General features: G+C 37.7%; 2 protein-coding genes across 2 annotated transcripts in view; both read right to left on the bottom strand.

Annotated features, from left to right (window-relative positions):
- The window catches only part of CUNH8orf88 (chromosome unknown C8orf88 homolog), a 45,391-nt gene extending 43,361 nt beyond the window's left edge, over window positions 1–2,030 (bottom strand). Inside the window, exon 1 of the mRNA XM_045896259.3 lies at window positions 1,656–2,030. The gene's annotated coding sequence lies outside the window, so the exon portion shown is untranslated. The remainder of the gene's footprint in view (window positions 1–1,655) is intronic.
- A 9,344-nt stretch (window positions 2,031–11,374) lies between these two features.
- Window positions 11,375–17,839, bottom strand: part of PIP4P2 (phosphatidylinositol-4,5-bisphosphate 4-phosphatase 2) — a 52,039-nt gene continuing 45,574 nt past the window's right edge. The window contains exons 6-7 of the mRNA XM_045896258.3: window positions 13,786–13,876; window positions 11,375–12,950 (exon numbers count right to left, since the gene is read on the bottom strand). Coding sequence (XP_045752214.1) covers window positions 12,807–12,950; window positions 13,786–13,876 — 235 coding nt within the window. The 3' untranslated portion in view covers window positions 11,375–12,806. The remainder of the gene's footprint in view (window positions 12,951–13,785; window positions 13,877–17,839) is intronic.

The raw sequence follows: 17,839 nt of genomic DNA, 5'->3' as shown, positions 1-17,839 counted from the left end.
ACACATATATCTATAGATGTATATGCACATATATCTATATGTATACACATACATAAAGGTACATTGGAATATTAAGCCATAAAAAAGAATGAAATCCTGCCACTTGGAACATGGATGGATCTAGAGTATAATGCTATGCCAAATAAGCCAGTCAGAGAAAGACAAATTTCACTGTGTGGAATTTAAGAAACAAAGGAACAAAGGGGGGGGGGTGAAAAAAAAAACCAGACTCTTAACTATAGAGAACAAACAGATGGGTACCAGAAGAGAAGTGAGTGAAGGGGATGAGAGAAATAGCTGAAGGGGATTAAGAGCACACTTATCTTGATGAGCAATGAGTACTATATGGAATTGCTGACTCACTGTATTACACACCTGAAACTAATATAACACTGCATGTTAACTACACTGGAATTAAAATAAAAAGAAATAAGATCATATAAAATTAAATAATCTGAGAAGTGAAAAGACCATGTTTTCATCTACCCCATATATATTTCCCATATGATAATCAGATAGGATTTAATCTCAATTTTCTACTTCAAAATATTATACAAAGTTAGGATTCGTTGAAGCCACATGCTGCTCGTAAGTAAACAGCACAAACTGACAAACTGATAGATGAAAAGTAATATAAAGGAAATACAGGTGAGTAAGAGATAAACCAATTATGACTTAGGTGATAAAAGATATTTTATATTCCACAAATCACGCTGCCACATTCAGGAAAAATTTAAGCTATCAAAAAGTTTTAAAAGGAGAGAGTGTTCCATATTTTCCATTTCATGCCTTCTCTTTACAACTGGTCAAAAAAAAATTGTTTTTCTCCGTGATGTATCTTTCAATAGAAACAAAATTTAACACTTACGTTGGATAAAACTGTCTAGACAATGGGTGCTTGTGGATATGTAACTTTGCCTAAATTGCCAGCAATTAAAAGCTTTTGACACAAATATTGAATCATTATGTTGTAAACCTGAAACTGTTGTATGTCTATTACATCTCAGTTTTTTTAATGGCGTATCTTTACATATCAATTATGTGGTGTATCTTCATATACTTCCATGAACCATTTGATTTTCTTCTGTGAATTAACCATATATGGTTTCTTGGCACTTTTTTTTTTTCCTGCTGGGTTTTCTTTTCTATTGAATATAATTTCATCTAATTAATTATTAATTTGTTGTTTATTTTATTAATAAAAACAACTACAATAATGCCAAAGGAAAAAAAACTTGCCCCAAATTAGTAGTGACGGTGCCAGGGTATGGGGGACAAAACGTCTTCAGACCATTCCACCACAAAGGACCAGGTCCTGGGACAGAGGGCGCTATGTACTTATTTTTATCAGGCGTTTCTGGTTTTTGTTCTAATAAGCCCTCAGCAGTGAAACTCTCCCTCAGCCACTTGCCCCTCGCCGGGTGTTCCCACACCAGTCGCCACCCTATCCTCTCGACGTGCTCGCTCCCTCACACTCTACGACCCACCTTGGGGACCCTATGGGGGCCCCTGCCTGATTTGTCCCGCCCGACCCCAGGGCCCCCCTCCCTCACAACTTCCCCGGCGTCCGACCTCAGAGACGGCGCCCACCGCCTCCTCACACCCGGGCCCGACTTCTGCTCCCCCAGTTCGGCTCATCCTCCCCAGCCACCTACCGCCTCAAGATCGGGGAGGATTTCGGGGCAGCAGCGTCGCCGCGCTCAGCCCAAACGCGGCGACCCAGCGCCCCGCTGCCCGTCGGGGAACGGCTCCCGCCGCGAGTCCGCTCCAGGCCGGGGGCGACGGGGGGGGCGGGGGCGGGGCCGACGGCGGCTACGAGGGGCGCGAGGCGGGCGCGGGGCGGGGCCTCGGGTGGCTGGCCTCGAGCGCGGCCGCAGGCCCGCGGGGCCAGAACCGTTAAGCCGGTCGCGCGCGCGCTTCTCAGGGCGTACTGGGCGCGCGGGAACGGCGCGGGTTTTCTGGCAGCCGCGCTGCGTGCGGAGGAGACCGGGGGCGGCCTCTCCGAGGTGCTGGCAGGCTCGCCCCGTACCGGGCGCGCCCGCATGGACAGCCTTCGGGATCCCAGTCGGCGGCCCTGCTTGCGCGAGAGGGGGAGGGCGAGCGGCGGGCTCCAGGCAGCGACTGTGAGCGAGGCAGCCTCTGTGAGCCAGGCTGCCCGTGTGCTGACGACTGAGGGCCTCCCGCGTCAGAGCTGCCGGCCGGCCCCGACGGCGCGGGCGGCTCTCGGCGCCGCCCAGGAGCCCCGGTCGGTGCTAGGATTCCGGCTGTCAGAAACGGTTACCAGGCAGGAATACTTTATCTCAGACTGCTGTCCCCAAAGACCAAGATTAGCTGAGGCAACACCATCCGAATCCTTTATTTTCAGTCTTCACCTTTTTTCTTTCATTCACGCTTTTTCTGTTCTTGGAGCGTACCGTGTGGGTGCCAGCAGCAGGCTGCGGGACATGGGGGTGCTACCCGGGAGAACAGCAGAGTCCTGCCATCACAGGACTCACAACCCGCTGGGCGCCTGGGCTAGCTGACAGTTCAGTGGGCCGTGCTCCGGACTGTGATACAGGAACAGATTCAGGTTGGGAGCACAGTACCAGGGATGCCTAACCCGCCCCTTAGGCCTGGGATGTCCGAGTCGTTTTCAGAGCAGTGCGGGGCTGGTGTGTTGCATTTTGCGGGGGGGGGGGGGGGGGAGGAAAGGAGGAAGTGCAGAAGGAAAAGATAACTTGTCTAGTGTGGAGTACCTGGAGTTAGGGAACCGACAGTGGGGAAATGAAACAGAAGTGGACGTGAATTAGGTCTTAAATTTCTCATAGTTTGTCTTTTTGAATATTTGAAAGATCATCCTCACAGCAGTGTGGAGGGCAGAATTTTGAGGGCAGGGAGGTAGAGCAATATGAAACCGGCTACAAGACGGCTTCCTTGGCGGCGTTGGCAGTAACTCCAGTAAGAAATTAGGTCATACAAGGAGTGAAGATCTGAGAGATGTTGCTGAAGTGAAATCAACAGAGTTTAGTGACAGATTGGATGGAAGGGGTGACTGAGAAGAATCTAGGTGACTCCTAAGTTTCTGACTTGGGCAAACAAGTGAATAGGTAGGTGGTAGTAACATAAGGTAGGGAATGCAACAGGCAGAACAGATTTGGGGAGGGAAATGATGAATTCAGAGTGGGACCTGTATCAGCTATTTTATAAATTCAGAAAATATATACCCATACATATATAGGCCTATACACATACACACATATGTCATAGGCATATAATGGATAAAATGGACTATTAGGAAAGGGATGCTGATTGAGAAAGTATGCATCTGGAAAGAAGTATTTAGAGAACTCAAAAGACAGGTAACCTCCAAAGGATGCTGTTTAAAGGCAAAGAAAGCTTGTCTAGAATGGGGTAACTAAAGAAGGAACGCCTCTCTGAAAGGGATCATCTAAGTACACCTTAAAGCTCATGAAAAATAGGAAAAAACTGTCTAGGTAAGCAGAAGAGATCTTAATGCCCTGGAGCAAGAAAAACAAAGTTTGGCAAAATTCAGAAACTGATGTGAGATCAGTATGGGTAGGCAAGAGAAAGCAAGAAGAGAATATTAAAGATGAGTGTGGAGAGAAGGGAAAAGCCAAAAACATACAAGGTTTTGTAGGGTCCAGTAGGGAGGTTAAATTTTACTACAAGACCAATGGGACAGTGGGGCAGTAAGATGATAGGATTTACCATTTTAAAAGGTGTGGTTTCAGAATTACTTTCATACATAGTTAAGTTATTGCTATTTAGATGTAGAAATGGCTTCCAGGAACACTCCTACCCCCACTGAGACAACTCATCTGGCATGTCCTACGGCATGAAGCACCAGAGGTCTGTGGACAATGGAGTCAATAAATCCTTCCAATCCCCAGATGTAGAAAACCTACACTTGTCAGTTCTCATCAATCTTGTCAAAATAGAAGTTTTCTTCTTCAAGAAAATACTTAACAATATAACATATACAATTATATACATGTTATACAATAAAATTATTTTGTATATATTACTATATGAAATCAACAGACATTATTGTGACAAAAAAGTTAATTTGAAGAAAAAAAATTTTAGACCAAACCAAAATCAGTAATCCATTGAGAGGAAGAAGTAAATTTTAAATAGAAGTTATAGAGTCCAAAATTATTTAGTAATCAATTGAAGAAGAATGAATCCTATAAATACATTGAAACTTTGGAAAATTTCTTGTTGCCTTGGCAAGAGATAGTGGCATCTACAAGGATAATCTAGATAATACATTTCAACAACAACAGCTTGACAAGTTAGCGAGTACTTTCAAGAATATTTAAGGTTAGGGGCGCCTGGGTGGCTCAGTTGGTTAAGCGACTGCCTTCGCCTCAGGTCATGATCCTGGAGTCCCTGGATCGAGTCCCGCATCGGGCTCCCTGCTCAGCAAGGAACCTGCTTCTCCCTCTGACCCTCCCCCCTCTCATGTGCTCTCTCTCTCGTTCTCTCTGTCTCAAATAAATAAATGAAAAATCTTTAAAAAAAAAAAAAGAATATTTAAGGTTAATCACACTGATCAGGAAAAACTTAAAATGCTCCAAAATCATTGAGCTCACATAAGAAACTCAACAGGTTTCCCCAAACTTAGTAATACTAAAAACTGACATGACTAAAGTTTTTATTGAAATTAACTTTTCTAAATTTTCAATAATAAAAAATAAATTTTTATTAACTATGCTGGAGAAAATACCAAACTATTTACTCTCAAAGGAAATGCATTACAAAATTGTCAAATGAAAAGGCAATCAAAATACATAAAAGTAAAAATACAGGGAAAAATAGGGATGGTTCAGGCAGTTAATTAAAATACTTTTATGGATTGTTTTAATAGCTGGTACTCGTCAGCTTTTTAAAATTTGTAACTGGATGCCATTATGTTGCTTCTCTCTAATTAAATATTTACTTTGGTTTAAAAAAGATTTGGAGAATGGATTCAGGAAAAGCAAGAGTGGAAATAGGAATCCCAACTAGAAGGATAATTCACAGTTAAATGAGTCTTTTATTAATTGTAAGTAGAGGTTTTTGTTACCATTATATTTTCATATCTTATTTGACTTGACCTTCACAGTACCTTCCTTTTAGTTAATAAAACCCTGTATGAGCACACATAACACACACAAACTGATTACCTGCTCTCATGAAATATACTGTCTAGTGAGGGTGCAGGTTCACAAACAGACAATTCCAATTCATTAAGCTGATTGTTCTGATGAAGTCACTCCCATGGCGTGTGTGTGCCTGGGTGGTGCTACTGAAAGCCTGGGGAGTTGGGAAAAGCTGAAGAGACAGCATTATCTAGTGTTTACCAAATGATCTCCTTACTAGCCTCCTGCCAGTAGTCTGCCTCTCATTCACTTATTCCACAAACATTTACAAAGCATTTTATGGAGGATACATACACACAGACGCACACACTCATATAATCATTAGAGCAATTCATTAGAAAACCGTAACAGAGACTTGGTCCTATTCAGCTCATTTCAGAAAAAAAGTTTTGAAGATCTATGCTTCTTAGGTGCCAGGCACTGAGGATACAAAGACAAACTGAAATAAGACAGTATGAGGAAAAATCAGCAAGAAAAGAATGATAGTCTTGAGAGTACCGATAAACTAGGGGCGCTGGGTGGCTCAGTCGGTTAAGTGTCTGGCTCAGGTCATGATCTCAGGGCGGTGAGATCAAGCCCCTGGTCTGGGCTCTGTGCTCTGTGGGGAGCCTGCTTGTGATTCTCTCTCTCCGTCTGCCCCTCCTCCTGCTCATGCTCTGTCTCTGAAATAGTATTTTTTTTTTTAAAGCTATGAACTAATAAAATAAGGGTAGTAGTTAGAAGTATATACCTGGAACAGAAGTAGTACAAGGAAAGAAATAATTCTATTGGGGGTGACAGAAAGAAGAGGGATCATGGAAGGGTTCCTAAAGGAGGTAACACCTGAGCAGAATTTTCAAGGATAAAAAGAAGTTATATCCCAACTTAGGGATATGCCTTGCAGGGAAAAGGACATGTCCAAAGGCATACAGAAATGAAACAACAGTGAATACAAAAAACACTAGTAATTCAACACTGCAGAAACACAAAATATGAGGCACGGCTTGAGTAAGTGGTTCAGTATTAGGCTACAGATGGATGAGTCTTCAGAGAGACATCAAAGGACTTTAGATATGAAAAGATCATATGTACATTTGGAAAAGAATCACCTAAGTAACAGTTTAGGATGGACTGAGGAGAGGGACAGGGAGCAGGCAAAGCAAGAACAGCAGCAGAGGGATCAGTTCAGAGACTTCTAAGGTAACCCCGGCAGTGTTGATAACAAGTAAGGTAGGTCTGGACATGAAGAAAGAGAAGTGCATGAACTTGAGAGAATAAAGGAGACCTGATGGACTGTAAAGGGTGTGAGAATGAGAAGTGAAAATGGTGATGCCAGTTATTGATGTGGGCAGCCAGATGGATAGAAATAATGAAAAGATATTGTGAGTTTCCTGAGGAATGAGGGACTGGGATGGATCTAGAGTGTAGGCAGAGGGAAGGGACAGAGGTAAGAATAGGTGAAATCATCTGCTATCAGAGGAAGGGGGTCTGCTGTGGAAAGTATAAGGGGTTTTAGGATTTTGAAGTTTTCAAATAGTATCTGTGGGAAACTTGCAGAAACTGCTGGAGATAGGTAAACAATGCTGAGCAGCTGAAGGTGAAAATTAAAAATCTGGGGCACCTGGGTATCTCAGTCAGTTAAGCATCTGTCTTTGGCTCATGTCATGTTCTCAGGGTCCTGGGATCCAGCCCCGCATAGGGCTCCTGGCTCAGCGGGGAGTGTGCTTCTCCCTCTCCCTCTGCCCCTCCCCGCTGCTCATGCTCTCTCTCTCTCTCTCTCTCTCTCTCTCTGTCTCTCTCTAATAAATATATAAAATCTTAAAAAAAAGAAAATTAAAAATCTATAGTGGTATTAATCTGTGTGATTGTGAGATTCGTTGGAAATAGAGGAGACGATAGACTGGAAGATAATTTAAAAACGAAGTGCTGAAGGTGATACTCCATGAATTAGTGGTACAAAGAGAGTGAAGATTTTGTAAGGATAGAGGAGGTCCAGGTCCAGAGAGTGGATATCTGAGCATAAGAGTTCAGAGACGGAGTGCTTCTAAGTGTGAGCACCCACGATACAGCTAGAGATGATGAGCAGAAGTGGAATGGAAGGTCATTAGACTTGATGGAATCAGAACTGAGTCCAGACCACAGTATTAGTCCATTCACGTTGACATTTAAATCAATGGCATAGGGTAAGAATGAAAACCAGGTACTGAAGTCTGCATTGATTATGGGGGGAGTGAAAGGAGATTTGTAGATGGCAGATGGTAGGTAGAGAGGAACTTTTAAAGGAAGGAGTAAGGCAGGTAGGTGTTCAAGAAGCCAGGAAAAAATAAAGCATTGCATAAGCTAAGGAATTCTCTACAAATATCCTAACCTTACCCTTGCTAAAAGCTTAAAAACTAATGAAAATGTAACACATTTTCTCCATAATTATTTAAATATCCAATATCTTCAGCCAAAGGTATATCTGATGTAGAAATATCAGACATGGCAGCAAGGTTTTTCAGAAAAAAATGATTTGAACACTGGGAACTTTCAGTAGCTCTACAACCAACCATTAGTACCTATACATATGCATAAGCCACTCAAGGTAAATTTAAAAATTTGTCAAGAATGTGTGTAATCACTTTCTATTTAGCAAGTTACCTTAGATGAGCTTAGTTACACTGACAAAACTGAAAAGACTACCTGTGCAGTAGATCAAAGATTCTCAACTGTCAAATTACAAACCATACTCACTTTTTAGACATGTATCCTTAGTCTATGGGCTCCCAAAAGAATATAGGCTTTTTATTTTTCTGTTTTTCACATAGTATTCCACCTCAAGTCAAATATATGTATATTTATCCAAACATAATCTTAGCATTAAATTTGTAACTGAGCGTGTAAAATCATTTTTAAAATGAAAAACCTTTACAGATCCTTTTTAGCACTTTGTGCTATTTACCAATCATTTTAATATTTCTATCACAAGAAAAAGAATTTACATTAAAATTTGTTGTATGTCAATATTTAATATGTAATATTCCTAGCAGTCTTATGATTTTATGGTAACTATAAAAAAGAAACTAAATACATGTAATAATATTTTGTTACATAAAATGCTCTAAAATAAAGCTGGATATAATTATCAAATTCATAAAAATATTTAAAAAGTAGTATTCTATTCTTTGTGAAATGAATACTGAGGGCAAACATTTTTCAGTTTTCTTTCCACAAATGAGTTATAGACAATGAACAGCAGGGGGCACAAAATTCAAAAGTTTTTCTGTACAAAGCAAAGCACAATAAAATCTCATGCTGTAGTGGAAAGCAGATAGATTTTGAAGGCAGATTGCTGGATTCCAACTGGCTCCGTGACATATACACTGAATGACCTTTAATTACTTAGCCTTTCTGACCTTCTTCAAGGGTAGAGTCATAACTATGACATAGAGATTAAATATTAACATATATGTAAGGCAGATAAGTAAACACCAGGGGTTTTTTTCAGGTTTATTGTGTGTGTGTGAGATATATATATATATATGTACATGTGCACCAAAACATCAAATAAGTGCAAATTCAGACTTTTTTTTATAGATTTTATTTATTTATTTGACAGAGAGACAGCGAGAGAGGGAACACAAGCAGGGGGAGTGGGGAGGGAGAAGCAGGCTCTCCGCCGAGCAGGGAGCCCGATCTGGGGCTCCATCCCAGGACCCTGGGATCATGACCTGAGCTGAAGGCAGACGCTTAGACTGAGCCACCCAGGTGCCCCGCAAGTTTAGACTTTATAGCAATTTGTGAGACAGTGCACATGGAAAGGCTGTAATTTCATAACATACAAGCACTAGTATCGCTAGATCAAAACTAGAAACAAAAGCTAAACAAAAAAATGTCATTATTTACTGAAATACCAAGCTTTTTCTACATAAGAAAATGTGAATGCGAGTGAAAGTCGACGCAAACATCATGTGCACGGTATAGTGTGGTGTTTCTCGAGTATGATCCAGGAAAACCTACATCAAAATCATCTGGGAGTGCTTGTTTTGAATGCAGATGCCTGTGCTACTTAAAAACCCAATTTTTCAGAACTATGAGAGTGACAATTCAATTTCTTCTAGTAAAACAGATACAAGAATATGTGCTTTCTGGGCGCTTGGGTGGCTCAGTCCATTAAGCGTCGGTCTTCGGCTCAGGTCATGATCCCAGGGTCCTGGGATCCAGTTCCGCATCGGGCTCCCTGCTCAGCCTGCTTCTCCCTCTCCCTCTGCCTGCCACTCCCCCTGCTTGTGCTCTCTCTCTCTGTCTCAAATAAATAACTAATTGATTAATTTAAAAAAAAGAATACGTGCTTTCTAGGCTTCCTGTGGCTGTTAAACTGCATGTGCTGTGAGACCAGCACTGTACCTGACACTTGCTATCGGATCTTCTAAATGACACGCACTCTCACAAAATGACTTACTCAAGAATAACTGAGCGTGGTTCCATTTTTCTCTCTTTTCTAAGAAGAACTAGACCATTTTTTACTACTTTGTACAGCAGGGACAAAAAAAAAAAATCCTCTTCTGATTAGTGACTGTGTTGTATTCTTTCAAATAACATTTTCCCAGCATTTTCTGTGTTTCATATCTGTACCAGGCATTGGAAGGAATGCTCTACTTTAAATAAAACTGGGTATAAAGTCTCAAAAATTTGGATTTAATTAATTAAAAATTTATGTTAATTCATATAAGACTAAGCTTAATTATATATTAACTCTAAACTTAAGGTTTTATGAATCAAATGCATTGGTTTGGATTTAATAAATTTATTTTAAAGCTCTTCAAGGATCTAAATAAAAATGTAACAAATATTGATGTGATCATCACGTAACATTCTTATCTATTCATCAAGAACAAAACCTAAACCTTCCAACTGTTAATCTAGTACAGAAATTTTTTAAAAAGTTATTATCTTTTATCACCCAGAGATAACCCCTCTTAATATTTTAGTGTTCAATTTTCCCTAGTTTTGTGAACACATACACATAAAATCATTTTCTTCAAAAAGTGGATTACACTGTACATTTTGATTTGTAATATGATTTTGTCACACAATATTTTGTGAACCATTGCCAATTCAATTAGGTGAGAAATTTCATCATCTTGTTAATGACTACCTACTATTTCGTATTATGAGTGTACCATAATCTATTTCACTTATCCCTTCTTGCTTAATTTTTGGACTTCTTAATTTTAATCCATATTATAAACAAAAATGTGATAAACATCATTGTACAAATATATTTGTTCTTTTATCCAGAACACCTTTAGGATAAATTCCTAGAAACAGAATTACTATGTCAAAGACTGTGTTTTTGTGTGTGCTTTCTCTTATCTTCAGCATTACAGGGATTAATCACTCTTTTTCATTCTTTGTCAATATGCTGGGTAAAAAAATAGTATCTCTGTTTTAACTTATATTCTTTGATTATTAGTAAATTGAAAAGAAGTTCATGTTTTTACTTATTGTATTTCTTCTTTCATGAATTGATTTTTCATGCCTTTAGTTCCTTCCCGTATTAAAAAGATTAATTCTCTCTACTATTTTGGAAATACAGCTTATCTTTTGGCTTTGCTTATGATTTTTTTCACACAGAAGTGTTTTTTTTTCTTTTTGTCATACAATCTATCAATCCTTTTGTATGATTTCTGCTTTGGGGTTTTACTTAGAAAGTTTTTCCTTAACAAAAGATTATATGAATATTCACCCATACGTTCTGTAACAAAATATAAAGGCCAAATCCAAGGGATGAGAATTCAACATACCAACTCATTCAATCATTTATTCATTCATGCAACAAATATCTATTGAACACAAATGCACTAGGTACTGTTCTAAATGCTGAAGATAAAGCAGTGAGCAAGACCACCAAAGTTCCTGCTATCATGGAATTATAGTCCAAAAGGAAAATGATCATGCAGCATATAATTTAATGTGGGATTTCAAATTAGTGGGAAAAGACTGGATTATTCGATATATAATGCTGTTACAAATAGCTAACCATTAGGAAATAAATTAGATTCTTATTTCATACCTTACATCAAAAGTATTACAAAGAGATTTAAAATCTGTACTTTTAAAATGAAACCATGAAAATACTAGAAAAAACATAAGTGAATATTATATAAAGAAACATTATATATGTTCTTAAACATGAAAACTCCTTTAGAGGAATAACTCAAGGCAATTTTGGAAACACGATCTTATTTCTAAAAAATGGAATATAACAAGGTAGTTTTGAACAATAATCTTTATTAGTGTATTTTCTAAGGTACATATAATCCTGAGCTACTGCATTTAGACATTTATCATTTACTCTTTGAAGTTTACAAGTATTTTGCTCCAAATTCTCTGATGAGTACATTTTTATACTAGTCAGGAACATAAATAATTTAAATTATTACTCTTATCTCTGGAATAGCCAATTAATTTACTCATATTATCTCTTTATCTTAATTCTACTACATTAAAGGCTTTAGAACATTATTTCTCAATTAAGCAATTTCTTTTTCAAAACTGCAAAGACGGGCAGTGCAAGAGCTGATTCCTTAAATCCTAGTGAATTCTTAGAAAACTATGTTGCTTTTTGTCTTTGATCTACTTTCTTGAATAAATTGGGTAACTATCAGACCAGCTATATTTGAGAAGAATTGTAAGAGTAAATACCTCTAATCTCAACATTTTAGCTAGTGTAAAATGTCATAGGCTTTCTTCTCATATAAGTAGTCCATAATTGGCCCAATAAGAAAAATTTACCATGATCTAATGCAAAGGGGGGCAACCCAGTGTAAATATATCTTTGTTTAAATGGTTAAGTATTATAAAACATGTTATGTGAAATACTTCCTCCAAGATCTATAAAGGAAAACATACAGCTGATTAACATTAAATTTCATAAATCTAGACTAGAACTTTTATAATTAGTAAATAAAAAAGCAGACAAAAATGAAAGACAAAAGTCCTGTGATCTTTGAGAAAAAACACTTATCCAACATTATCTCCAACTGTGGACAAATAAATATTTCATTCTTGTATTTTAAATTACTACCAAAATATTGTATCTTTCTACAAACAACAAAAAACAAGCATACAGTATCTAGAAATGGTTTTTATCTGACAAGAATGTCAAGTCTTTGAAGGTACACTCAATTTTTTTTTCCTGAATAAGGTCACTATGATCTTAGGTTAAAGTTACAGTAAGCAGTTCAAGCAAAATGCATATTGCTTAGATTTTAAAGCAAGCAATTTTGATACCGTTTAATTAAAATATGAGTACAAATGTGAAGCTATTGTAGAAACATTTATAAACACTCCTTGGGAATACTCACAGATCAGCAAGTAATGGAATAACTGACTTAAAAATAATGGAAGGGTGATGTTATATGTAATGTCTGGTGACAAATCCAAAAATATCTTTAAGAGATGTAAAAGAACATGAAGACACAGTTTTATTATTCGGAGCCTGAAAACCTAGCAGCAAAACAAACTATTTGCATATAATGTAGTGCAATGAGCATTTGTTCATAAAATACTCCCAAAGTCTTGAAACTTAATACAGAAACCAGAATGGAATCCATTAGGATGAATGATTCAAAGATGTCCAGAGTAGCTTATCAAGAACTGCTAGATACTCTCACCGGCAGCACTGAATTATAAGCAAGCTTATGCAAAACTGTGTTCTGGGTAACTCACTCTTATGGCTCCCCAATAACAAGCTCGGATAAGGCAGATCAAACCTAAGAGATAAGCAATTGCCCAAGAAACATAGGTTGCATGAAATCGCCTTGCAAAATCTTGGGTGCCAACCTAAAATAAAAAGCAATATAATAACAAAAGATTAAAAACTTCAAGCAAATATTTGCTTAAAAAGCTTGTGTTGTTTTACGTGTGATTTTTATAAAATATATCCCTGAGGCCACAATATTCCTATGAAATATGAGTTGATGAATTTGTTGACTATCACTAGCAGAGTAAAATTTAGTAGGACAATACCGCTAGTTATATTAACTATAAATTTTATGAAATAAACAAAAAAGCCCATTTGAACATGTTATTTCTATAAGTAATTAAATCTGTAATCTAAACTCCTTAGTGTTGTATGATACAAGATGGGTGTTTCTAATAATATGGGACCAGGTTGGACAAAGGAGAATGGGAAGTCAATGGTAGCAAAAAAGATCAGTAACTCTTCCTTCTCCTAGGAGAGAATACTCCCCAGTGCCAACTACTTAGCTTCAGTCTCCTCTAAAAATAAGCCATCCCCATAATGGTAATAAATCTGTGCTTAACTTGAATAAAGAGAATGGTTTTTCAGACCTCCAGAGCTGACTGACTATTGCTTTTGCTTTGGTATGGCACTAAATAAAAACAATGGGCTTTTGTTAAATGGTGGTAAAGCCCCCAATGTCAAGGACCTTTAGAGGAGTCCCAAAACACCATCTCACAGGATGGTCAAGCTCCATTAAAAACAGGTCCGTGGATTGGGCTTCAGATTGCCCACAGTCCTTCAGAAGCTTCTGGGACTGGGATGCCAGGGAGGCAGGCTCTTTGAGGGTCCCTGAAGGTTGTCCCAGGCCTCATCATTTACTACTGATAAAAGTTGAGAAGAAAGAATTCTAACAGTGAGTAGAGTAATACTCACAGTTAATCCAACTCCAATGAAAATACATATCATTCCAATGGTGATATACGCACAGCAGCGTCTTCGTGGAAGTGCACTACCCACTGAGGAACTGCAAAGTCATGAGCAGAAGAGAGCATTATTTACCTGCAGTTTCTCCTTCTCATCTCTGTGAGTACTTCTCTATGGGCTCTAGTGACATGTGCTCCCGTTTATTTCTTTAATTTGAGAGACAAGAACATGCCTAAAAATGCCATTTTTAATGAGTTAACATAATCATAAATGGTAAATTATATTATAGTGGCTTTAACCAAAGTTCAAGCCTTGGTTATTGACAGTATCCACAAAAGAACCACTGTGGTCAATAATGATCTTCCAAGATACAAATACATTTCAAAAAATATATTCTAGTATGGAAAATATGTGCTATCTTATAAATAGCGCTTGATTTTTTGCAGTTATAACAGTTAGTATATGTTTACTGTAGAAAATTTGGAAAATAGAGTAAGGAATAAAAAGGAGAAAGAAAATTACCTATAATCCCACTGCCATAAATAGTCGCTTAGTATTTTGGCATCTCTGCCTTCAGCCGGTTTTTTGTTTTGTTTTGGGGTTTTTTTTTGTAATTCGCCAACATAGTATAAGCATTTTTCTAGGTCATTAAATATTCTCTAATTGGAATTCTGATGGATGAATATAACATAATTTAACCAATTCCCTAACTGGATGCTTAGAGTTTTCATTACTACAAATAATGCCAGGTAAACATCATTTAAAAGCATTCTGCTTAGTTTTCTTTGTTTTCTCAAGATAAATTTTTAGAATTAGGATTACATAATTAAAGAGATTTCAAAATCTTTTAATACATATTGCAAGAAGCCTATGTGAAATTCATAAAAGCATATATTGTTACCACACTTCTTAAATGACGTTTTAAGTCCAATAGTTTTTAGTTATTTACACTTTTAATTTTTGTAATTTTCAAAACAGTATGAGTACAGCAGAGATCACACAGCCAGATTAGCACTTTCTTCTTTTCCTAAGCCTAAATACATAAACACATCATAGAGGAGGCACTGTATTAGCGAATGAGATAATGAAGGATCTGATTTGCTTTTGTATGGCCAGTGTCAACATCACGGCTAGCACTCAGTAAGTGCTCCAGGAATGTATGCTGAATAGGTGGAATATAGAAATGCATTACTTACTAGGCATACTTTAGAAATGTGCTATTCCAAAGAGGTTAATTTTGCATAACAGAAAAATGGTTTCCTTTACACTCCAAATCTTTTTTAAAAAACTGATGAATAATGTTTCAAATACATATCATAAATATTCCTGAATTCTTGAACTGAGACATAAACATCTGGGTAACCTGGGGTCATCATCAATGGAGTGTACAGCTTGCTATCTGGAGTTACCAGGACACATAAGATTCGTTGCCTTTAGAGTTAGTCTGAAACTACTTTTAGTTTTAATTCTTATGCAGGCATTTGGTGGTTTTCCCTGCCTTTATACCTCACAGCTGGCTGTCGTTTCTCATTTACCTGTGTATATGCCTCGGCAATCTAATCTGCCATGGATTACAAGCCAACTCAGTTTATTAGAATTACGTATTAAATAAGTCAAAAGATCCTAAGTGAATATTGGAGCAGCTTTTCTGTGAACCAAAGAATCCACTTTAGTACATTAATTTCAATGCATGAATTCTCCTTAGAAAACCCAGGTTCATTTTTCACCATCCAGCTTACACAATCACTACCTCTGGGAAGTCTTCCCAGAAAAGGAATAACCTACTGTTACTCTACAACTCAACTGCCATATTATCACAGGGATAAAGTAATGAGCAACAAGCACCTACTCCCTAGATTAAGAAATATCGTAGTATCGGGGCGCCTGGGTGGCTCAGTCGTTAAGCGTCTGCCTTCAGCTCAGGTCATGATCCCAGGGTCCTGGGATCGAGCCCCGCACAAAAAAAGAAATCTCGTAGTATCTGCATGCAATATGCAGTACTGTTTTGCATGTGCTTAACCTCTTATGTGTATGTGCTAAACTATGCCTCTGTGATTTGCCCTTTTTTGTTTGCTTAATACTCTACATGAGACTCTTCCATACTCCTATGTGGAGATCTAATTCATTCATTTTCACAACTATCTTCTGTTGTATGAAAGTACCAGTTTACTCATTCTCCCTGTTAATGGACAGTCAAGGGTTTTTTTACCTTAATTTTTGGCTATTATAACAAAGCTGCTTTGAACACTCCTTTATGTTTCCTATGTACATGTGCAGGAATTTCTCAAATATATTCCTAGGAACAGAATAGCTGGGTTGTACTGTAGACATATCTTCAACTTTAATAAATGCTAAATTTATATCCTTACCATCTTTATATGAGAGCTTCCAATGTTCCACCCACATCAACACTTCAACACTTGGTATATGTTTTCATGCTTGACAATTTCATCTGTGTGAATGGTATTTCACCGCGTTTTTGTTTTTTTTTTTAAGATTTTATTTATTAATTTGTCAGAGAGAGAGAGAGCAGAAACAGGGGGAGCGGCAGTCAGAGACTTGATCCCAGGACTCTAGGATCATGACCTGAGCCGAAGGCAGACGCTTAACGGACTGAGCCACCCAGGCGTCCCTCGCTGTGGTTTTAACATGATTTCTAGCAAGATTGAGCATCTTTTCCAATGCTAGTTGACTACTGGTTTTCTTTTCTCTATTAATTGCTTGTTCATATTATTATTCCTTTGTTTTGGGCTGTCTTTAGCTCACTGACTCACAGATGATATTTACACAATCTGCATACTATTCCAGGAAGCTATCTATTCTGTTTATATCTTCTTTTAGTCTGTGGGTTTGTTTTTTTATCAAGATTAACCTTTACTTAAAAAGCAAACAAAAATCATTACTAAACAAATAGTTTTAAAATATTATGAAAACCCATGAAAAGAAGATTCAACATAGGTTCTAAACCTGATAAAAGCACATTTTAGAAAGATTATTAATGCTAAACTTCTGCCAAACGATGACCTTAAAATGCCAAACACGAAAGAATCTCTTAAGACCATTTTTCGAATAGATAATTTGTGCCTGGCTTGGCCATCCCTTCTTTAACTATACACCAAAAGTCCTGCTGAAAGTATGCAGTTTAGCTGATTTTACAATAGAATGTAACAACGTAAACAGGTTCTTGATACTGACAATGTTACCAAGGGTTTTTTGTTGTTGTTGTTGTTTTAATTTTTGAATCTAAGAGTTGGTCACAAAGGTGAAGCATTATCAAGGCTCTTTTGTCAGTTCTCAATCATGTCTGACTCATCCATCCTTTAAGTACATGCAAGGCTCAATAGTTTTCAAGAGGCAGAAGCCTGAGGCGGTTTAAGATATAGGATTGTGAGGTGAACCCATCTGAGTAAGAACTTTATCCAGCCTCTGGCTGGGGGCATGCAGGTGGATGTCAGTCCAGCAGAGGGTGCTAGTAACATCGTGATAGAGGTATTCGGCTCCTGACCCTTTACAAAGCTCATGCATATGATAACATTTTAGTGAGTTCATAGATTGTCTCAAAACCATGGTTCACAGAGTGTGCCAATAACTGAGCAAATTCTTGGTTATTAAAAATTTTTAAACCACACCCACTAGGGATCTTGCAAACAGTTAGTGGGGTGAAATCGTGATGGTAGTTTCAGCTCTGATTTGGCACAAAGATGCTACTGTTGCTGAGGATTCTAGCCTGTGGTTTTCAAAATTCATTTTAAATAACATCTTCTGATAACGAGTTTTTATTCATGAAATCAATGTAATGTAAGGTAATTCCAATATAGTAAAAATTATCAATATTTTCCTTTTAGGTTTGTGCTTTCTTCTGCCTTGTGTAGGAAATTCTTTCCTACCTCTCTTAAAAATATTTTTAAAATCTTCTAAAAGTATTAGAATTTACCTTTTCATATTTATGTCTTGATCTACAAGAGCACAGTCCTTATAATAATCAATTTTTATTTTACTTATTTTTAAGTCATATTATGTGGTGCACACAAATCCAGAATTTATGTGGGTTTTTGTTTTTTCT

The sequence above is a fragment of the Mirounga angustirostris genome, unplaced genomic scaffold, assembly GCF_029215605.1.
Source record: "Mirounga angustirostris isolate CCGP_5_RB_7025 unplaced genomic scaffold, mMirAng1.0.hap1 SCAF_4, whole genome shotgun sequence".
NCBI lineage: Eukaryota > Metazoa > Chordata > Mammalia > Carnivora > Phocidae > Mirounga > Mirounga angustirostris.
This window is presented reverse-complemented; position numbering and strand designations above follow the sequence as displayed.